Genomic DNA, 24,360 nt, shown 5'->3' on the forward strand with positions numbered 1-24,360 from the left:
TTGGTGCCGCTATACCACAAACATTAATAAGGCATGTGAATATCATCAAATAATAATATCCAATATCTTATAAGTTTCCAACCAATTAACCAATGTTGTCAATTTCTGGCACAGTTCCTGTTTCGTCAGCTGGTGGCGCTAGACCAGGTTGGCAGTTTGAGCATGTGAATATCATTAGATTTATATTAACACATATTTCAATTATAATTTCCAAAAACTATTCTGACTTTGGCCAGCTGGTGGCGCTATGCCAGAAAGGAATATTGATTGTTTTAAGGTTATACACCTAATCTGATTAATGTGATGAATATGATTGTGATATCCAACAGAAGTGAAAAAAAACATATTCCTTCCGCTATGCTATTTATACAGAACAATTCATACAGTAGGTGCAATTCAAAGTGCTTCACACAGATATGTAGTCACTAAGTCAGTAATGGTCATTAACAATTTGCCAAAGCCAGTACTGATTACATGTCCCACAAATAAATTAAACGAAATTAAACAAAAGGTTAAACGAAACACATGTACTCACACTTCAAACACCTTTAAACCACACATATGCGCAGACTCACCCAGACAGCAAACACACCACAAGTCAGGAATCTGATCAGCTGGATACTTCTCCTATGGCCTTTGATTATGTCCTTAATTGGAAAATGCACAAAATTCCTGTTAGACTGTAGTCTAACCTCCCTCGGAATGTTAAGGAGAGTTCTGGCAGTTGATATCTAATCAGTGTATGGCCTTGCAGAATCTTTAAAGAGTCACTTCACCCCATAACTCCACCCACTTCACATTTCTGAAAAAGGCTTTCAAAATGGGCGAGACGTTCTGAAATTTGGACAGGGAGTGCAGCACTGCTGGAACCAATCAACCATGGTGATTTCGTGTCAATCTGGGAATGAGTGCTGCAGACATGGCTTATCACAGGTAGGCTAATCAGGGCAGCAGGTGTTGGGGTGTTTCATTCCTAATTTGTACCAGAGCCCCTTTAGGGAGAGCCGGTCCACTTCCTATTAACTCCATTGTACCGGATTGTTCCTGCAATCTGTTGAAATTGCGCTAGGGACGTTGCCGAGCAAGTGATAAATTAATTGTGGTCTATGGGGCTAAGCGGCTAGAACTCGTTTTTTTCACAGTTGACAACTTCATTTCTTAATGTACATTGTCGTAGTAGCTACCTGAGTATAGGTTTTCCACTGGAAATGAAATAAAAAGTCACTCATGTCCTTTCTGCTTTTCATAGGATGGGCCGTTTTCCCTGTAACATGCTAGCATTTAGCTCATGGATGCTCGCGACACTCGCGACCGATTACGACCGTCGTGAAGCTGAACCTTCTTTTAGGTCTATGGCCGTAAAGTGGTTCGCTTGTGTCACGTGACATGAAAACTTTGAAAGGGTTTTTAGGACTAACAACACATATTAAAAATTGTATTGGTCAGCTGATTGTCAAGTCAAGTTATCCTGCATCGCATGCATTAATGCAATTTCAGGAGGAAAAATTATATAACGACAAATGTGGTACTGGGGGGTTCAGCTCCATTGCTACCCATTCATTCATCACTTGCTCGCGATCGCCCTCTAGTTGCAGTACCATGCGGAAGTATTTCGCTAGTGGTCCTTCTCCCCTTATTAGACATTCTCTGTTTGTACCGACCCGGTGACGTCGTGTTGGACGAGAAGTACAGGACTTCGTCAGCATTCCAATAGCATTTTGGACCAACATGCCATGGCATGTTTCAACCTGTAGTATGTGCAGAGAGCAATATCTCCAATACAAAATCAGACGAAATGTTACTTTTGTCGAGAAACACGATTTTTGTCAATATTAACCCTGGTAATGGTACAGTTCACCACTTCTGCGTATTTTCAATCAATCAACAGCTCAAAAAACATATCTTAGGGTGCAGTGACTCTTTAAAAGGGCATCCATAGCATTGTGTTCGACTTGGAGTCGGCATGCCCATGTGGCGGGATCAGAATAGAGTGAGGATCTCCCTGCAGTGGTTTTTGGATACTTTTCCAATACCTCCCATAAAACCCTCTCGAAGTCATAATCAAAAGTGTCGCTGTCAACCTCCATGGCCTCAACTTCTGGAACTAGAAAAGCACTCAGAGAGCGCAGACTTCTGCCAAGCGAAAACGTAACTGCCTCCTGGATCCAAATGGTGATACGGATCACTCACAAAATGTAATCGTTCCTTCCTTGGGTCATTTCAGACCTTTCCTGAAAATGTTGTTGAAATCCATCCATAACTTTTTGACATATCAGACAAACAAACAAACAAACAAACATAAACATCTCATGCTCATAAACATCAGGTGCATTTTTGTCTCGACTGTGTCTCAACTGTACTCAAATGAGACAGTACCTGGTACAGTTGAGACAAACATTTTTAATGAAGCATAGAAAACTAACTGTTTGTTGCAAAACTGAATAAATTAAAACCTAGAAATTGCAACGTGTTTCATTTTTAATTAATTCATTTCATTTACATTAGCATTGGTTAAAGGGAATAAAAGTTTAACAAAATATGTGACACAGGAACAGATATGGCGAACGGTTCAAATGGAATGTTCGAGTAATGACGCTATCAATACAATGTGTGTCTCAACTGTACCCGGCAGAGCACCTCGCACATTTCCCTAGATTTTGCAATGACATGACGTCAATGTAAAACATAATGCAAAACATTATGTCAAAAATATGCCAGTTTTTAGGGTGCATACGGTTTGTAATGATACTGGTTGTTTAACAGTTTCATAAGGGTAATGAGCTATTCATTGTGGAGGGCAAATGTGAGGTTCAAATATTCTTAGGAAAGAAACAAACAAAGTTTACTGATAACTTGATTGTGCTGTCATATAGTCTTCCCAGTTTTCTCGGCATCTTCCTTACTGAGGATAGTTTGTAGTGCTAATCATAGATACATTATTGAAGACAACATATGTGAATATCTTTTTTGGCCTCTAATTTTCCATTCTTGGCAAAATATCTGGGGAGCCACGTGAAACCTGCTGGCCCCGGGCCTTATGTTTTGACACTCCTGCCTAACAATGAAAGAGTTAAATTTACAAGCGCAAAAGGGGCGGGGCCCATATTATTGTAAGGTTTTTTAAAAAACCCTGGCCCCCAGGTATACATTGCCAAATTCAAATAAACAAGACAGGGGTTATGATAAAAAAAAAAAATCAACCATGACCGATGAGATACAGGAAACCTAACCAGCCTCAAATGCAACTGCTTCCTGTGCAATTTAACCGTCTTGCCAGTGAACAAATATGTCGGACTGCCGGGTCTGAGAGTTAGCCACGTAATGTTAACCCATGCCCTACGTTTTATGACTGTTTTTTAAACGCCTCACGCATTTTGATGTTATGTTCTAACCATAGCCATCTGGAGATCTGTTGCAGTTTGGTGACAAATGGTGCTTTCAATTGCGGATGTTATAGCTAGGGCGATTCGCTAGCTTCGTTTGCTATGTAGCCCAATAACTGGGCGAGGTAGGGAGAGGGAGATCCCTTTTTTCGATTACCTGCTGAATGTTGTGTCTTTTATCAATCACGTCGCACCTCTCTGCTATGTAGCGTACGCAGATGGTCAGCATGATCTCCACTCATTGCATATTTCTTTGTTTTGTTCCGAATGTCTTGGACAACTAGCAAATGTTACAGCACGTTGTGAAGCCACAACTAAATAGCAGTTCATGTTTCGACAAGAAGTTGGCGTATTGGCTTTCATTCCGTCGTGTTCTGACCTTTTCCAATACGAGAAGAGGAATATGTCTCGGTACAATATTTACAGTCTACTGGATTGGGTGTACGGCGGCGTGGACCCAAAATTTGAAGGGAATGGAGGCCCAGAGTGTGCAGCTTTCATCACGCGTCAACAACGTTTTAATGAGAGCATTGTCATAGTTCTTTTATCTATTGCAGAGGTTGTTTTGGCTCTCAAAAAAATTAACTTTTCTAAAGAACTCAGTGAAATCAAACATGGACGAAACAATAAGGAAGACAGCCTGGGCAAGAACCTTCTCTTAGTTGCACTTTGCATGACGTTTGGAGTGGAAGTTGGATTTAAGTTTGCAACCAAGACGGTCATATACCTGCTAAATCCTTGCCACGTTGTCACCATGGTGCAGGTGAGATAACCAACTAGATCATCATCTTTCTAATACATTTCACTTGAGTAAGAAAGATTAGATAGCCTATCCGTTTTTGACCTTAAACATAATAATGCAAGTTTCATAGTGTCTTTCAGACATGAATGCCAGGTCATGGAAATTGTATAAAATGTAACTGCTATTTTTTTTTTTTTTTTTTTTTTTGTTTAATCTGAAAATGCATTCAGCCATTACTTCATGAACATAATTTGATTTATTTACTTGACCTTATCTAATCTATATGACACATTATTGACATATTAGCTGAAAAGACCACCTTGGCCTACTAGATTAGATTAGATTAACCTTGGTCACTGCACAAACAAACCAGAAGGCATGCAATGATAGGCAGTTTTACATCAAATGGGAAGTGTAGGCTAGATAATATATAGTAAAGTATACTCTTTTGATCCTGTGTGAGGGGAAATTTGGTCTCCGATTTATCCCAATCCATGAATTAGTGAAACACACACAGCATACAGTGAGGTGAAGCACACTCTAACCTGGAGCAGTCAGCTACCTGCCACAGCGGTGCTCAGGGAGCAGTGAGGGGTTAGGTGCCTGGCTCAAGGTTACTTCAGACTCAACCACTCCCCCTCCCCACATTTTGCCTACTGGTCAGGGATCGAACCGGCAACCCTTCGGTTACCAGCCTGAAGCTGGTAGGCCACTATGACCATGAAATGTTGAAAGCCTGTTGAGTACTGTAGGTAGTACTTAAACTGTTGAAGCCTTACACAGTATAAGTGGTTTGATGAATAACTTCTGTAACAAAACCATGTGCAAATAGAAGAGGGCCCCAAAGCAGCTAGTTACTGTCCTGGTGCAAAGAGCAGTGTGTAGCCATGATGTAAGGTGGGAGTGATGTCTGGGATAGATGGGCTCTTGCGGAGTCTTGAGGGTTCAAGGCCTGAAATGGCAAAGTTTCGTAAGGGTAAAAGTAGCTCCTAACTGGTGGATTTAGGACAGCCTCCAGTCATAACTTTAGGACTGTTAAGTTTAAAAGTTGCCCTTGTATTTCACCTTACAGGCGAGGTAATAATTCAATAACGCCATCAACAGCAACAAACACATTACCAAGATTTAAAGTAAACTAAAGATGACCCTTATCAAAAAGTATAGGATTTTGGAACAATCCTATAGGATTCTTGCTTTTGGAATCCTATAGGATTGTTTTTTGATAAGGAGAGAAATAATGTCAGAATCAGATCTGGTTAGCGTCATTAGCATATTGTGCAAATGTGTTCAAAATTGTTCTTATCACAACGTAGTCAATTGTGGAGACCAAACTTTTCAATTAAGGACTTCCATGTAAGAAGCCATGTCTCTAAACTAATGTTAGAATACTGTTGTGTTGTCGAGGATAGCACTGGCTACTCATGCCGGGCAAGTATAACTAGTGCTAGGCGGTACAGCTCTTCCTGAGCCAAATTAGCACTGGTGTGGAATTTTCACATATTGGCACACCGTTATGATATAACGACACATTGGTAAAATAGCCGTCTTAGTGTAACCGTTGCATGCGAGGGCACGCAGTGGCATTGGTGTCGTACCTCCTGACTGCCAGGGCAGACACAGTACTCTGTTCCAAACAGAAGGCATCTATTCTGAGACAGAGGTGTCTCATAGACATGGCTGGGTCATTCTGTGTCAAATCAGATAAGGTTGTTGCTGCACCATGTCAGATTTAGTTCAAACCTAGTCTATATCAAGAATGGGTCCCAAAGCCAAAGCCGGTGAAAGTTTCTGTTTAAATACTATATCTTGATATTATTTATTATTATCAGCCCTTGAAATTACTTCAGTTTCATAATGAAAAATATTATTTATAGTCATTCCAGACTTTGCCAGGTGGATTACAACCATGTTCTCAATATGATTGAACCATTATATGTTTGCATCTAAGCTTATCATTGTCATTGTATCATACATTACTAGGAGGACATTTCACGAGGTCACAGAGTACTGTCAATACGAACAAAAACAACAACAAAAAAAACGATCAGTTTTACTTTGCTTGAGTAAGAAGCACAGTAAAGTAAAAGTAGGAAGTGCAGATACTTCTCATTCATACTTAAGTATTCTACTTAGTTACTTTGCACTTCTGACTGCTGAGTGGGCTAGAGACAAATTTAAGATTGTTGTAGACACTAATGCAAGCTGGTCAGCCAGCTCAAAAAAATTGCATCTCTAAATACAAATGATCAAACTGGCTGTGAAAAACGTAAGGCTAAGGCCTAAAACAGCAAGAAGCAGAGAATGCAGGACTGAGCAGTGGTCATATTTTGTGCTACTTTATGGTACATCTAGACAGAGGTGGACATCCCGGGTTCAGAAAGTAAAAGTCCTGCCAAGTATTTGATCCAACCATCTAGTAAACCAGCTCATCCTAATTAGCTGCCAGGTAGATCAGAAAATTAGTGATATCACCTGTGTTAAGTGCACAGGTAGAAATCATATATGGCAGGACTTTTACTCTCTGGAACCAGGAATGTCCGCCTCTGTAATTTGCATTTATTTGTTTGTCTCTCTTGTATTTACAACTCTTCCTGATCTTTTTTCCCAGATCTTCCTCCTAGCCTGTCCACCTTGTAAAACAGCTATGATCATTTTCAGGTTAGAATCATCATCGTCATTAATATTTTTTTGTTGGAATGGGAAAAAAACCTTTAAATCATTGAATACCACTTATCTGAGTAAATCACTTCTTAATGTTTACAGTTTTTTTTTGCTATTTCCACTTTTCTTCAGCAATGTTTGGTTGACTAGTAATGTAATGTTTCCACAGGTAGGTATCGATAAATAGATAGATAGATAGATAGATTGAACATTATAACATTGAAATTTGTTTGTATACGTTTGTGAACAGTTGTAGTCTGATATGGCATCAAGTTTTCCCATTTCGATCATTACAAACAGACCAGGACGTCTTTAACTTTCATGTCCTCTTATGGGGACATCGGGATTGAAATGTATGCATACTTTCATTTTTAGGCTACATATTACATTGAAAATAGTCATTCATTTGCCATATCAAACTACTGTAGGACAAGGATTGAAGTGTGGACATAGACATAATAGAGTAGCCTGAATAAATAAATACATTTATGTAAATAAATAAGAAAATTCCTTTTAAAACAGGAATATTCCCTGCATGTAAATGTTGTCAGTGTGTTTTATGGTAATAGAGACCCAGTGTCCTCAAAGTGTGTTGGAAAAAATGCAAAGATGTAAGAATAATTCTCCCTAATGTAAAATTAGAAAATGTGTGGATTTCATCATCTGTAGATCTCATTTGGATTCTACTGGTGACCTTGAGTGCCAAGAAAGGCGCCTTAATAAAATGTATTATTATGATTATTACTCTCTATGTAGGCTACAGGTCCACATGCTAAATGGAGCGCTGCTGGCCCTTGTTTTTCCGGTGGTTAACACCAGGCTGGTGAGTAGTAATCTAAAGAATCAGTACAGGCTTGTGCAGGCTGGAATGACAGGAAGTGGAATTAAATTCATGGCAATTCCACACAGTCACTCAGATTTTTTTTTTTATTGAATCTCGCATACATCTGTATAGAAGATTACTTTAGAAATGTAATTGGTTAATGTTATCCATTATGAATGTGGTTTGGATGACTTTATTTGGATTATCACAATGTACAGTACAGATGTGTTTTTAGCCCTGCTATTATTTTTCATTTTGCTGTAGCTATTTCAGGACATGTGTCATCAATACATATTTGTAATCCTAAATAATTTCTCTGCAGAGCTTCCCCTACAGCTTTAGCATGTATATTTATACATATATAGGCTAAATATATAAATTGCAAGCGTGGTTCTTTTTGTTCCTTACGCGTCTCAGACTTCCAGATGTAAACAAGGAGCGATCGCCTCCTGCACAAACTGCAATGTTGCAATAGTGGATAGGGACACTAGGGGCGGGAGGAAATATGTCCTGTTTTCAGTCAAACTGTTCAGTAAAGCAAAACAACGATTTCTAAGCGATTTTATGACTATGAAAAAGTTGCATAGGGTCTCTTTAAATAAACATTTCAACTCTCAAATGTTTCTGTAAAATGTAGTAAAACAAACCCAAAAATTCAGTCAGATCACTTGAAAAACAAAAATAATCAAAGCACCACAAACAGCACTTTGAATGCTCTGCTGGTTTCTAACATCCACAGTAAATGTTAAATGAATAACTAAATGAGTACTTTCAAGCTTATAAAAGTCTTCTTGCTAATGCAGTCAACGAATAATTCAAAGCGTACCATAAACTATGTTTGAGGATTTCCATTGGTTTGTAACACTTACAGCAAATGTTACATGTGGCTGTCAAACAGGTGTTGCAGCAAAATGATCATAATTCAAACATGTCAACACAACTTTAAACGTTCTCAAAACTTTACCATTAAACAGTGCATCAACATGTTGTTTACTGCAACAGTTATCTTTTTGTATACATACTGAACTCTTCACCACCAAGTCCAAGGAAAACTTTCTGAATGAACACAAATATGTCTTTCAACTCTTTAGGGCACTAAAAATTGAGAGCGTACAAGAGGCTAAAAAAAGTGCTAATGCATTTGACAAATCACAAATGTTATTATGCATTACCACAATCTCAAGTATGGTGACAATCTTCGATTATGCATTACCACAATCTCAAGTATGGTGACAATCTTCGATGTGTGGTGAGGAAGCTGAGGCCCCTATATCATCTTCAGCCACATACATGACGGCCATCTTAACATCTTAAGAGCACATGTCAGTGTGTAGCTAATGATGCTGTGTCCCATTAACATACTTACCAAGCATGTTCTTTGAATCTTCTCTACTCCATAGTCTCTCAGAAACAAAGGCCTCTGAGTGTTACGGTACTTCTGTACATGGAAATGTCCGATGTCTGAAAAAAAGCAAACATAATAAAAGTAATTTATTCCTTAAGAATTTCCATTTCCACAAAGCAAACACTGATTTCTGTTGTGATCATTCTTTTGCTTGTGAACGAGCAACTTGGCCAATCAAATACCAATAAAAGTAATTGTATTTATGTAATATACTACATTTACATGTTTGTCTTTACTGCTTATAAAAAGAGTCAAGGAGTGTCTTCACCTCTTTACCAAAATACACTCCTCTTATTCTAAACATCGGGAGGAGTTTGGGGGTGTGTGTCTCAACAGCATCCATGTATTTTCTCTTGAGATTAACCCTGTTATTCTCTGAAATTCACAGCTCACCAATATAGAAAAAAGTGATGAAAGGTTTATAAAGGCCATGAGAAACCGAGTGAACAAATTAATGCATTAGTAAGATTGAGAGAGACTGACATTGGAAATCAGAGTGCGTCACCAAAGTAGCAAGTTGGAGAAAAGGTTTTGGAAGGGGAAAAAAATGACAATGAGAGGTAACATAAGAAGTACACAAACCTGATACTCCAGGAAGAGAGCTGGCCATCTGTTTTTCACCAATTCAACATGGGGTTCCTGTTCAACTATTTCTTTCCTTCACAAGAAAAATGTGCGATCCATAGCTTCACTGACAAGTCATGTTAGGATTACTTTTTTCCATCTCAATTGTTAATGAATCTCGATGCTTTTCCAAGGCGTCTTCACTCTGTCCAGTGGAGTGGTCAGGAAGGAAATTAACCTTGGCTCATCTTGCTTTTTTTAAACTGGGTCTAACTTCCTCATGGTTTCCCCTCCTTTCATTCACCTTAACTTCTTCACAGCCTGTATTGCGCAGCTTCTCACGGTAGTTTCCAATCTTGAATGCAATACTCATTCTCCATCCCACCCATTTCCATTTCCTGGTTCACAAAGACAGGGATGTTTATGGACAAACGCCATTGCTACAGAATCTATTTATTTTCTGTTTGGATATGCAGTAAATTCGAACACGGCTTGTGCAATTTTATCTTCTTTACAAAGTTAACAAAGAGAAGAGCACTCTGTTCGACGTCACTAGAGGCATCATGTCCTTTTTGAAGGCACTATTCGACATCATGATAGGAGAAGGTTGGCAATGGATGTTGCACCGCTTGGATGTTCGTTGGGATGTACCAGGAGAGTCAAATGAACTTGGAGGTGATGCTGTATCTAGTGAGGACAGTGACACATCTGATCCATCAGAGTCATAGCCTGACTCTCTCCCGACCCTTGTAGTTCCGCCATGCTCCACTAGAGGCGTTTCGCTGAGCTCCACACAAGGTTCTGGGCTCGAGGGCAATGCAAACTCCTTCAAGGGAGCAAAAAATAATGAACCAATCAGGAGCACCGAAGCGAGTGTTTGATTCAAACAACAATGGCGGCACGCAGCGAGGAGTCGTGTACTGACATTGATTCTGCTATTTCAACTGTTTTGTCGAATCTATCGAATATTCATTCTTTAAAAGATGAACAGAGAACAGTTTTAAAGGCATTTATTGGTGGCAAGGATGTTTTCACTCTTCTTCCGACCGGGTGGCAAGAGCTTGAATAGCACGTCATTCCAGATAACGGACAAGTGCTTTATCCAATCATATACAAGGATTTTTTTACAAGGCCCTGCCTTCTGAAATACATCTCCTATCGAGAAGTCCCAGATCCTTGTGTGGAGCTCGGCAAACTACAAGGATCTGGCGAGAGTCAGGTTATCAGAGTCAGGGCTTGCCTCATAAATCACTTTCAGGGTAGCTCTGAAATATCTGTTAAGTTGCAGATGTCATTTCCAAACTCTGGGTCCTCACATTGAAGAATTAATCTCTCTTTCAGCTGCAGTTGATCTAGCAGAATGTCTTTTAAGCATTGCAATGAGCTGCGGAGATCTGGCATACTTAGTCTTTAAATGTTGTTTGGAGATATTATGACACGCAGCAACATTTTCTAAAATGCGGCAGAAGAAAAAGAATTGTACTGATGATTTTGAATGGGAAAACCTTCTATCTAAAGCCCTTTTTCCATGATGCATCTAAAGATGCAGCCTGAACAACATTCACACTCTCAATATGGATACGGTGGCTGAAGAGATCTGAATATAAGTGATATATGCAGCCATTAATTTGATTTAAATTTCAATTTAATTTTACTTATAGAGCGCCAAAACATTACACATGTCTCATGGTGCTTTGCAGACTGTTAAGCATTCAGAGAGAGTCCATGAGTAACAGGGACGAGAAAAAACACTAGAATTGGAGATACATATAGGAAGAAACCTTGGACAGATCCACGACTCAAGGGCCCAACCCAGAGCAGTAGATAAAACAGAGTGGCGACACTCCCATAGACCGCCATAGGAAAAAATGGCAGCGCTTTTTCCAGGCTATTTCCTCGTTATGGGGCTTTTGGAACTGTTTACAGCCAATCTCTTGGTCAGTAGTCAATGAGTTAAGTGATTACACCTTCCAGCATCGGAAGTACATCCCACCCTCCTGCGATTCAGCCATTCAGCACAGGTTTTTTTGGAACTTTTGATCGTGGCGGCAACATCAAAGAGTGTCACAACTCTCTCTTTCTATGGCTCTGGCCCAACCCATCTGCCTAGGTTAAGTTACAATACAGTTAGGTCATTTTTAGTGTCAAGTTCAAATAGTCCAGTGTAGGGAATAAATTGTTCACAGGGATTAGGAATTTTCTTAAGGAAAGTAATGGGTCACTAGGATGCGTGGGGAAGGAATCCGGGTAAGGGGACCACAGCAGGCGATAGGTGTCATAGGCATAGGACTTCAGGTGTGATGAGGGCCAGGCACAAGGATGGCTGATGACTGGTAATGGTTCACCTCACAGATGAGGTATGGGGGAAGAAAGAGTTGTATAGAGTGGTAGTAGAGTAATACTATAAGTAGAAGACTTGATCTTTAGCCCAGTTGACTAACATTAAAACTTGATGTTAACGTTACGGTATCACCTGACTTGTAAGCAGAAAGAAAAAGAAAACACACAAAAGCTATCAAAAAATAACATTCATAAAGAGAGAGAATACATTTCACTTGACAAATAAATACAAAGATGTATCAGAACATTACATAAAATTACCAAAATTAACAAAAATAGGATGCCATAAGGAGCCGGATGTTCGGCCTGCCCACCCACCCTTAACACAGATGGGAGAGATGGGAGTAATAATCATGTTTCTATCTAGTAAAAAGCTGAGACTTGCCTGTGGAAATATTCCTAAAATGACAAAAGAAAATAAACTTGTGAAATTGCTCTCTCTATAAAAAACAAAATCGGTAACACTTTATATTAGCACACACATATTCACCAGTAATTAGCTGCTTACTAACATGTATATTAGTAGCATACTAGCCATTTGTTAGTCATTATAAGTCACTAATTAATACCTTATTCAGCAAGACCTTATTCTTCATCCCCTTACTAGACCCTTAATTAAGAATTTCCCCTATGTAAGCTCCTAATTACCCCTTATTCATAGTTATTAAATAAGTTGCTGCATATGAATTATGACCTAAATATGCATGGCTCAAAATGGGGCTTGTAAGGTGGTAGTACCACAAGAACAGTTATTCGCACCGAATAGTACTTATCAAAGATGGTCTATTCAAATGGAACTAGACACTAAACCACCAGTGCTAATAGTGTACAAATAACTAATAATTAAGTCTTTGTAATGCCAAATATGTTCCCTATTCTAAAGTTGTGTCTTTGTTCACATTTAATTCACAATTAATTTGGCACTTATTAACCCCCATGTGTTCCCTAAACTAAAGTTGCCTCCTATTCACACTTATTAACTGTATTACAGCACATAGTAGGCTACACAAGAAGCAGACAGCTAAGTTAGCACAAATACAAAATATATAATGAATACGAGACAGCGAGAAAGGCGAACCTGGATATATTTGTATGCTAACTTTCTTGGCTCCTGAGTACTCAAAAGTCTCAAACTCAAAACTATTTTTTTAAGTGTGAAGGGTCACATAAATAAGACTTCCGGTGTGAATAAATTGTGGGTTTGCTATTTGGTCTACTGTATGTTGTATCAAATTCTCTGTTCTTTTCCTTACGGACAGCATCTTATTCTTCCCTACTGACCTCAAACAGCAGAGCTAAGGATTGAATCACACCAGATTTCTCCTTTAGTATGAGGCAGTATACATACATGGGGGTTAATAGTGCCAAATTATTTGTGAATTAATAGTGAACAAAGATCCAACTTTAGAATAGGGAACATATTTGGCATTACAAAGACTTACTTATTAGTTGTTTGTACACTATTAGCACATGTGGTTTAGTGTCTAGTTCAGTTTGAATAGACCATCTTTGATAAGTATTATTAGGGGTGAATAACTGTTCTTGTTGTACTACCACCTTACAAGCCCCATACTGAGCCATGTATATTTAAGTCATAATTCATATGCAACAACTTATTTCATAACTATGAATAAGGGGTAATTAGGAGCTTACATAGGGGAAATTCTTAATTAAGGGTCTAGTAAGGGTAGAATAAGGTCTTGCTGAATAAGGTATTAATTAGTGACTTATAATGACTAACAAATGGCTAGTATGCTACTAATATACATGTTAGTAAGCAGCTAATTACTGGTGAATATGTGTGTGCTAATATAAAGTGTTACCACAAAATCATGTATTGTAATCTGTTATCCTTACAGTGTATGTAGCTAAGTTTTGATTGACCATTAGAAAGACATTTTGTATAGTAAAACTGTGACACAGAAAGAGGATTGACCCATTGATCATGCTTTTGAAGTTTGTAAGACATCACTGACTATTTTTTTTTTCTCTTACAGTTACCTTTTGAAAAGGAGGTTTACTACATTCAGCACTCCATGCTTTACTTGGTACCCATTTATCTCTTCAGGAAAGGGGGTGAGTGGATCTGCCTAACTTTACTATCTCTGCCTTATAATCCATTGTAGGAAGTGTAACCCTGTCAGTGATGTATAAAGTACTAGAGATCCAGACTTGAGTAGAAGTACAAGTGCTCTATCAAAAAAGTGACTTGAGTAGAAGTAGAAGTGCTCTTTAAAAACCGTACTTAAGTGGAAGTACTAAAGTATCAAACATGTTTTGTACTTAAGTATTGCAAGTAGTTTATTTTTTAAAATACTACTCAAGTACTGGAAGTAAAAGTAGAAGTATTGTGTAATTAGCTGATTTGCGAACGAGATGGGTGCAAAAGGTATCAGCACAATCGTTCAGTGCAGGCCCCTTGGCAGACACACGGGGGCCATAGCCTAGGCCCTATAGGCTATAAACATGTGGTAGTAGTTAAACAAGGTGAATAAATATAACTGTATGGGTTTCCCAATGTCATTTGTAGGGGTGTTATGACCGATACAACTCACTTTTAATACAATAATAGGTAAACAGAATCATTGATCATCTGTAGCCATCTATCTATCTATCTATCTATCTAATGCATCAGTCAGTAGCCATAGCATGAAAAATACATGATAAGACTATAGTGTCACAATTGTTTTAACATAAGTGAAGAATTTTGATACTGATTTGATATGGGAGCCCCACAACACCAGTGGAGACCAGACATTACAAGGCATACTTCCCCACACTCAGTGAAAAGGTGGCTTCATATCATATGTTTGTATTTCAAACATTTTGAAATTCATATGAAGTTTACATTAGGGTTATTTATGATTTGCACAATTAGTTAAAATACATAGTATGTTGAGTATTTGATATTGATTTTTTATTTTGACTCACGTTTTACACGATTGTCATATTGACTTACATTTATCTTTAATGTCAATTGTCTAACTGAGTGCCTGTCACTTTAAAAGAACATGAGAGTAATTAGGCCTCAATCGTGGAAGGTTATCTGGCTAGTCTAGAATAGGCATAGCCTAATGCATAGGGATATGTGGAGGTGATGCTTATGTTTTATGTAATCTATGTAGTTTAAATAAATGTTCTAAAACCAAACAAGTGGAAGAACACAATATTCAAGTAGTAGGCTAGTTATTGTGGGGTGCTACACAGACTGAAGTCGGAGACCAAGAAGAAATGTTGCAATTTAAAAACGGGATTACTCGAGAATGACTTATTGTACAAATAAATGCTTCTCATGTAGCCTAACTTCACCTTGATTTTCTCGCGAACCCTTAATTACAGCAACTATTTAATTCCATTGGAAAGCTAAGATCGTGCTGTCAACAAGTGACACGCATCAGTGTGACTAGGACTTTGTGAGCAATCGGGAACGGATTTGTTCGTGACCAACACACCAGTAACGAGTAACGATGGGGCACATAAAAAATGTATCGGAGTAAAAGTACTATACTCATCAAAAATATGTAGTGAAGTAAAAGTAGAAGTAGGAGAAAAAAATAATACTCCAGTAAAGTACAGATACTGCATTTCAGTACTTAAGTAGAGTACTTAAGTAGTTCTACTTCGTTACTATACATCTCTGAACCCTGTTTTAGTACAGTACACTACATGGATTGCTAACTGGCATAAAGCACATGCCTAGTATTTCAGTGTCATGAATCTGCCTAACTCTACTATCTCTGCCTTATAATCCCTAGGAAGTTCAGCCCTGTTTTAGTACATTAGATTGAATTGTTAACTGGCATAAAGCACCTGCTTCAGTATTTCAGTGTGCAGATTTTAGATCCTAGATTTCAGGGTTGCACGCTACATACTGTATGTACCAGAGTCAAATTATGTTTATATGTTGTAACCTTTCTTGAATTGGGGATCATAGGCACTGTTTCTTTCATTTGTTTTGGGCAACATTGTTTATCATATTGGGACCTCAAGCTTTAAACCAAGGAATAATGGCCACTGAGGTGTCCTGTTGTATGAAATTACTGGATGAGGCAGAGGGGATTATTTATCCACTCATTTTATATAACAGGACACTCGGAAGGCCATGAACCTGTTTATAACCTGTTTCGGTTCAGTTTAAAAACTGTTTTTAAGTTTGTTGTAGACTGCTACGTTCTTTAGTGTCAACTTGTTGAGCTGTCAAGCCTTAATTCTTCAGTTTGCTAGGTTTTTCTAATTATACGTCTAGCTTTCCAACTTGATAGTGCCAGATTGAAATGTGACTGAACTATGTAATTCATCACACAGAATTGATACAGTGGCAGGAAAAGGTATGGGAATCCTTTAGAATTACCTGGTTACCTGACGTGATTTAGTCGTAGTCTCATTCTTATTACTTAAAGCTGTCACGACTGTTTTGATATTAATTGCATAATTCCATAGAATTATGCATTTTGTAATAAAATGAAACACTAAAAAAAGAATCCAGACAAGATATCAGAACGTAACCCTCTTCTTCAGTAGGCATGACACTACTGCTCTAGGGCTGTTGGAATGATTTTCGTTAGTCGAATATAAATTGAATATTAAATCAACACTAATCGAAAAATCAATACTAATCAATACTGATCAGATGTTGAAATTACTCATTGTGTGTGTGTGTGTGTGTGTGCGTGTGTGTGTGTGTTTTATTTGTGAATATGTGAAGACAAAGCTTTTGTCGCATTTGATGCACAATCAAGAAATGGCAGACAGCAATGCACCCTTGGAGATCACGACTCCTGACTACTTATGGTGGATGTGTGGAAAGTTTTTGGATTTCCATCAGAAAAAAACTTAATCATAACAAGTAAAGATGATGTAATCGGCAGAATATGTCCGGCCCAAATGAAATATAACTCGACAATGAGCAGCCTGAGGGCACAGCTGGTTACGCTAAATGTTTGACGGTCAAAAGTCAGTTTCATCAGTGGTTGAATTTTTAAATAATTATTGTTTAATTTTTCATGTGAAGGTTTGACATCATGCTTATTCAGTTGACAATTTAGTACTTAAACTCAGACTTTCATGTAGCATGCTTGTTTACATGGAATTCTACACAGCCTATTATGGCATACGTTTGTGGCAGGATGATTGAAACACTTATTTGGATGTGCAGAACATTTTGTATTTTGTATAGAAGCATGATATAAATGGGAACACTTACTGTACTCTGTAGAACAATGGCAGAATAATCCATAGTGCTGCAGTGCACGATATTTTCATTACCGTGAGATGGGCTACATGCTTCACAATGACAAAAATGAGTTGCTGGCAGACATAGTAAATATCAAAAATAGGCCAAATGTAAGTATTACATATGTTAATATACATTGATTTAAAAATAACGATAAATGAAATTTGAGTGGGATTATAGTAGAAGATTGACAGCCCTACACCACCTTACTGCTTGTTTTAGTACACATCCAACACTGTACAGGGATTTCATTTATTGCCGGGGGATTCCGTTGTCAGACTAGAGGTCTAAATGTTTTTTGTTTTGTTTTTTTTCCTCAAGTAAAAGCTCTAACCAACATGCCAAAACGTATTTTATTGTTTGAAATCATCTGACTCAAATTAGCTTTTGTTGAAACCATTAGCCTTGGGGTTCACATACTTCTTGGCTTGAATTATAAACAATATGAATGAAGTCATTTGTGTTGTATCAGTGAAAACAGATTTTTAAGACACAGAATGTCTAGAGCTCAGCATAAGCGGATACACCCAGTACACCCAGTACACCCAGATGTTGACTAAAAAGGGGAATACAAAATTTTTTTTTGGAAATTGATCTAAATGCCTTAATTAACAGAATGAGGAAAACCCCGACCTTTAAGGACACCAATTTTATTTGTAAATGAATAATGTATCGCAAATAAATAAATAAATGTTCTTCCTTAAAATACAGGGGCATAAATGATTGAGTACACATCTACTGTATGTTAAATTCCCATTCGATTTTTAAAGACCAGTTATTTTGTGGATCCAGGATACTATGCAACCTGATGAAGCTTGGCCTTTGGAATTAAAGCTTAGCTCCACATCATTGCATATACACTTGACCATGTCTCGAGATTGGCATGGTTTTATTACAGTTAGCCTAATAGCAGATTTAATTTACATTAAGAGATGATCTTATGGAAAATACCCCATGCAGGGCTATTTTAATTAGGATTAGGATTCTGGATCTATGAAATAACTGGCCTTTACATTTAAAATTATGCCTGTCTCCATGGGAATTTAGCAAAAAAGGCATTAAGATCAATTTCCAAGAGATTATTTCTTATTCCTCTTTTTAGTCAACTTTTGTATGGGTGTATTCACTTATGCTGAGCACTGTAGGTAATTCCAAAGGGTTCACTTGCTTTTTATTGCCACTGAAAATCTCATCTAGATTTCCACAGGTTTATCAAACCTAGCTCTACTACTCTACTACTACTGATCCTAATTAGTAGACACAGGCATGAGATGAATATACAAAGGATCTTGTATTAATTAGATGCGAGGCCAATGACGTGCTCAATCCTCCGACTACTTTTTCTGTTATTTTGTTTTGGGTGCTCTTTATCGCAAACATGACATGTCCTACATGGGCCAGTTCAAAAAGGCTTTGTAGAACATGTCACTTTGTAATAAATACATCTTAATTAATGGGTTCCTTGGTCATCAGACATTTTATTCCTCTATTTTCTATCAAAGGATATTGTGTGTTTGAAATTGTGTTTCAGTTTTCAAAGACTTCACAATTTCTTACCAAATGGTTTCACTCCCTCTTTCATTATGTTTTCCTATGACAGGTGTGTATACACCTGAACCTCTTGGAGATATGTGGTGGGCTCTTCTATCAACGGGCATCTTGTTCCTTTACCACTTTCTGTTTCTACAAGGCCTTGGAATGGTATGGTCTCCTTAACTGTTTTCAAATCCTCTTACACCCCTTTAAGGTCATTGTGTTATTGTGCAGAAGCTTTAGTTCCATTCCAGGAACACTCATGGACCATTGCATTAGATTTAGTCATTTAGCAAACACTTTTTATGCAAAGCGCCCTGGAAAATGAGGCTTCATCAAGCTACATTGCAGGAGACCATACGTAAGAATAAATACAAGTTTCAAGTTTTATTGTTGCATATACTTTGCAATATAGTGAAATTCTTGTACCACAGTTGCAGTAGTGCAAGAGGGGTAAATAAATCATAAGGAAATAGGGGGACCTTAAATAAAGGGAGTTGAAATAGGACTGTACAGTACCACACATAGCTAAACTATACATGTACACATTATGCACACACACACACACACACACACACACACACACACACACACACACACACACACACACACACACACACACACACACACACGTGTCCTGGCTAGCACGCCCACCTCCCAGTCTGAGGTGGTGCACGTTCACAGGCTTGATTCACAGGCAAGTGCAGCTTGATAGCATAGTCAACAATACAATGTAGTTTACACAAACACTCTACTAAATGAAACACATGGGCTGTAACCTGAGACAGCAAGGTGTATTACAAACATTACAATACACTCTACAATCTGCCTTCTTTGTTTAAACAGTGCAAATGTGTTCTCATGTCCTATTATCAACATCAATCAATCGATTATCAGTTAAGATCAACATTAATTATTCATAGTTATTCAGAATTTCAGTTTTGCAATCTCTTTCGCCTCTCTCCACTACCTTCCCCTGCCCCTGCCCCTGTTCACAGATGACCGAAGTCAACTTGAACAACATGCTGTGCCCAGCTGTATCCGATCCTTTCTACGGCCAGTGGTACAGAGTATGGGCCACCGGCCATCAGACCCTTCTAACTTTGGCTCACGGCAAGGTGCTCACACTGTTTGCTCAACATACAATCCCAATGTGCCGCTACTTCATGGATACTACCTGCCTTCGAAGCAAGAAGGTTGATTGAGCGGTGTTTCTGTTGTTGTCAGCACATGTTCTTCGTACCCAGACCATGTAATCTATCATTTAATCCTTAGTCTGAATATATTCCTAGATGTCCTCATATCAGTTATAATGGATAGTTCATCCTTGTATGTTTGTGTGTGTGTGTGTGTGTGTGTGTGTGTGCACCACTAATGATGCAAAGCTTGCCAAATAAATGTTGTCTTTCAGGCATATTTTTTCATGCATACATTTGAAGTTTGACTTTCGTGAACACTCATGTTCTCTTACCCTAATGATGCCTTTATTAAGTGTAGTCATGGTATAGCTATCAGAGGTTTATCCAGTGGCTTCCTTATGTTCACTGGTCATGGCTACAATCATAAGTGTTAAGTTTTCTTTTTATTTAGTGTACAGTTGTTACTTTCAGCAATGTTTTGAAAACAAAAATGTTTATCTGTTTTACATTGCACATAACAAGCACCCTACAGAAATTGTGGTAAAGGTAAAAGTAAGTTTCAAATTTTATAATATTTTATATTTTTATTTCATGACAAGTGTCAAATATGTTGGACTTACTGGGTTCTTTAAAGTGAGACCTGGATGCTATTGTGAATGTCATAAGCATGTTCACCTTGAGCAGCCTATACCACAAACTGTACTACCTACTGATGAGTGCATCAGTTAATCAGAGTGCTGATTAAAATTCTCACCTACCATCATCACCATGAAACCATAACCATGGCCAGTGAAAAAAATAAAGTTTTTTTAAAGAGTTTAATTTGGTGTTTTTCTCTATGTGTTTAATAAATTCTGTTAGTTAGTCTTCGGACCAAAGGCATTGTGCCCGTTAAAGTTAGCTGGTCACTCAGCCACTCACTCACACAGTTTTAATATCTTGACTATCTAAAATGCTGTTTTGATTATTGTATTACTGTTATTTCTGTAATGTGTTGTTGTTATATACCATGAGTCTAACATAACCATCCACAAAATTTTTAGGTCAACTAATTGACTGGTTGCGCTTCCCTGTTAACAAGTATCAGCATGCTGGTTATGTCTGTATGTAAACACTGCCGCTGACTTCAGCTGCGAAAAGAACGTTCTGGAAGACCTGTTTTGGCTGCTTGAACCTAGGAGCAGCTAGGAGGTATTTCAGGCACTCGCTGGAATGTTCAGTTATAGGTCATTACAGCATCTGGTAACTGCCTTGGAAAGTATAGCATGTATATTGCTACTATTGCGACTAGGGTTGGGTATCATTTGGGTTTTATACGATACTGGTGCTGAATTGATACTTTTAAAACGCATAAAAGCATATGACCGGTCAAATTGGTGTTTTTAAAAAGGAGGGATCATGGAGAATAAGAAAAAAAGTATATTAAAAAATCTTTGTACATTTCCACAAGGTGGTAGAGTGCTCTGAAAATGAGATCCAAAATGACTTGTGAGGTCTACTGTTTAGACCCTGAAGGAATTTGTTTTCTCTTCATTGCTTTTTGTGTTTCTACTTATCTATTCCAATAAGGAAAATAAATCAAGAGTCTATGTTGAGTACAAATATGTCTTCTAATGGCCTAAACAGAGCCCAGACAAAAACTACAATAACATTTTGATCAACTTTGAGGGACAGCTATGACCATGCAGGATCATCCAGACCAAACAAGACGATTTTGCTACATACTACTCCTATTTATGTACTCATGTACAAATAACTATTCCTATTTATGTACCAGCATGTACAATTTGAGCCTCCTACATGGTTTAGTTGTTGCACTATGGGCTTGTGAACTTTGGCAAAAAAAAGAGGCCGCACAAAATCGACACCCCTCTCCTCCCATACTGGCTGTATCTTGGAAAATATTGATCTTACATAGAAGTCATTTTACAGTGTGTCTCCTGGGTAACAGGTACACCTGCTAATTTTTTCAGATTTTTTTGAGACCTAAGTGCGTGGGCCCTGGTCGATTTCACGTGGAATGACCCACGCGTATGTTATAACTGTCTGGATGTGACGTTAGAGACGTAAGACGCAACGTTACTCAGCGGGACAAATGTTTCATGTGAATCATCAATCAACTACAGTAACTACTTACTTATTAAAACTATATTTTTGAATGAGAGGGACAATATGGTGGCCATCTTGGATTTTCAAAGTGGAGACCTTTCAATACTAATTTCTAAATCTCACTATTGTGCCCAGCAGGATCTAACAGGTTTAAGACCACATTGTCAAGATTGTCAATATCAGTGAAGGGCACTATCTACACAAGGAATTGTGATTCACTGAAACAGATTTACTTCTAATGTAAAAAAAAAAACCACCTCACTTCCAACATATAGGCCTACTTCCCATTGAAAAGCATCCCATGTAACTTAATAGCATCCTGTAGTGTAGCATCGCCATGTTCATGCGACTATCAAGAGCTGACAAGTGATCCACACTAATGAAAATCTCACAATTCATTGTTTATTTCTTTTTTTATTGAATAAATGAGTTGAAAGGTAACAATAGTATTTAAAACTACATCATTGCCATAGTCACATACGCCCCAATCCAAGCATGAGAATTCATCCCCACCAATGTTCCCCCCTCGTTTAGGATCCGGTATTTTGTTCCATACTATTACATTAAATGCCCAATTCAACGGTCACCACACCAACAGCTGGGGAAGGGGAGGATAATCAACAGGTCATTTTTCATCCATTACTAACAGCTCAGAGAGAAAAAACCAAAAAGAAAACTATGGGTATACAAGGCCTATGCCTGACAACCCCAATTCAAGCAATCCATTTAGTACATGGAGCATTCCATAGTCAGCATTTCTACGTTGCAGAAAATAGAAAACCACTAAAATAATTTAGAAACTAGATCCAAAATATTTTCAAAAAGTTTTTTTTATGATGTATAAAACAGTCATGTTGTCTTTTTTCCTCCTTTTTACAGTGTTGTTTTCTACAAATTGTTTTCATTAAACATGTTACTGTTCATATTCATTGTGTCATTATCAGTCATTTCTACTATTCTACTACTGTTCATCTATCAGTGCGATTGTATACTGGTGCAGCTACTGGGTCCAGAGTAAAGAAAAGAGGCTTTTTATTTTGATGGCATTAAAAAATAAAGATTAATGTTTCTTTTGTATAAAGTATAACTGCTGGTCTTTAGGAAAACACATTAAGAAAAAAAAAAAACATAATTCTAAGAGGCACGCTATGGGGTATTTAAACACAAAAATAAACAAAAACACTGAAAAAGCATTACATTTGACCGTATGTCTGGTCAAGGTACTTCCAGATAACAATATTTTATTTAACAGAGTTTGCAAACTGAAAAAGAAAAAGAAATAAGATGAAAATAAAGACAAAAAAAAAAAAAAAAAAACACATTAGAAATTGTACAAAATTGGTAAAAAAAGAAGACAAAAATAGACATTTTCTTGCAGGAGTGCTTGGAAGGACAAGGTGGCAGGTCTGAAGAGCAGCATTTGGACATGGCTGGAGGCGTCTTTGGTTCAGGTGAACAAAGGTGAAGTGAGCCTACACATTTCCAAATGGATACTGTACTGGAGGGAACAGTAGCATGGTGGGGTGTGTGTGTGTGTGTTTGGGGGGGGTGGGGGTTAGGGGGGTGGCACACTAACCCTTATGATGTCGGGAAACAAATACTTTTGCTGAAAGGAAGTTACAGTTCCTTTTCAACTGATCCCAGTCCAGTGAAATGCTAATGAAACAATGTGGGTTTTTCACTTTGCAGGAAAGGGAGCATACTATTACTGTAGCCTACAAACATGTTAAAATATTTCCATAAAGCATTTTGTCTGAAGTCCAAAATGGAGTGTAAACAAATCTAAACATGCACTGAAGTGAAAAGAGCCCGTCATGGGAGGTACATGTACTAGGCAGTGGAGCAGTAACCATAGTTCCAAATAATGACATTCTACACACATAATCTAGCTTTTTGCATAGTATTTATCCTGTCAGAATAGTTGTGATGAAAAAAATCTGAAGGGGGGGGGGGGGGGGGGGGGGTATGTGTGTGTGTGAGGGAGGGGGGGGGGGGGGCAGAAAGCAAACTAATGTGACAAACATTTAATGGTCACGTGGGGGGGGTGAGTGGGGGGGCGATGAACTAGATGAATGGCATATGTCCACTACCCCCAAGCCATGAAAGAGGGTGGTGATGAGAATGGGTTAGACTTGTGACTCCATGTCCTTTCAAACCTGCAGGTTCATTGTATTAAATCTTGGTTACACTGGTGTGAAACAAAAAAACCCTGCAAAATGTGTGTGCATATGAAGAATCAATAATGATTTATTGATATGATCGGTGAGTCCGCATGACCAGTCATGTTTATTTTGACCGCCCCAAAACGAGGCCTAATAGCACCATTTTATGTTCCTTTTTCTCATGTTTAGTGTCTAGCAGCACAATATGCCATGGATGAACAGATGTTCATGTTCATACATGCAACAGAAAAGTATTGCATATGTGA

General features: G+C 38.1%; 1 protein-coding gene across 2 annotated transcripts; it reads left to right on the top strand.

Moving 5' to 3' along the window:
* Nucleotides 1-3,171: 3,171 nt before the first annotated feature.
* On the top strand, nt 3,172-23,249 carry LOC134072375 (transmembrane protein 164). 2 transcript variants are annotated; one of them, XM_062529019.1, is made up of 6 exons: nt 3,173-4,146; nt 6,734-6,783; nt 7,543-7,609; nt 13,916-13,994; nt 18,752-18,852; nt 19,683-23,249. In XM_062529019.1, the coding sequence occupies exons 1-6, from the start codon at nt 3,712-3,714 to the stop codon at nt 19,887-19,889; spliced, it is 939 nt and encodes a 312-aa protein (XP_062385003.1). In that variant the 5' UTR covers nt 3,173-3,711; the 3' UTR covers nt 19,890-23,249. The 2 variants fall into 2 exon arrangements, with proteins under 2 accessions (XP_062385004.1, XP_062385003.1); XM_062529020.1 differs by lacking the exon at nt 18,752-18,852 and having other exon boundaries at nt 3,172-4,146.
* Nucleotides 23,250-24,360: the final 1,111 nt, after the last annotated feature.

Source organism: Sardina pilchardus, chromosome 24 (assembly GCF_963854185.1).
Source record: "Sardina pilchardus chromosome 24, fSarPil1.1, whole genome shotgun sequence".
NCBI classification, from domain to species: Eukaryota; Metazoa; Chordata; class Actinopteri; order Clupeiformes; family Clupeidae; genus Sardina; species Sardina pilchardus.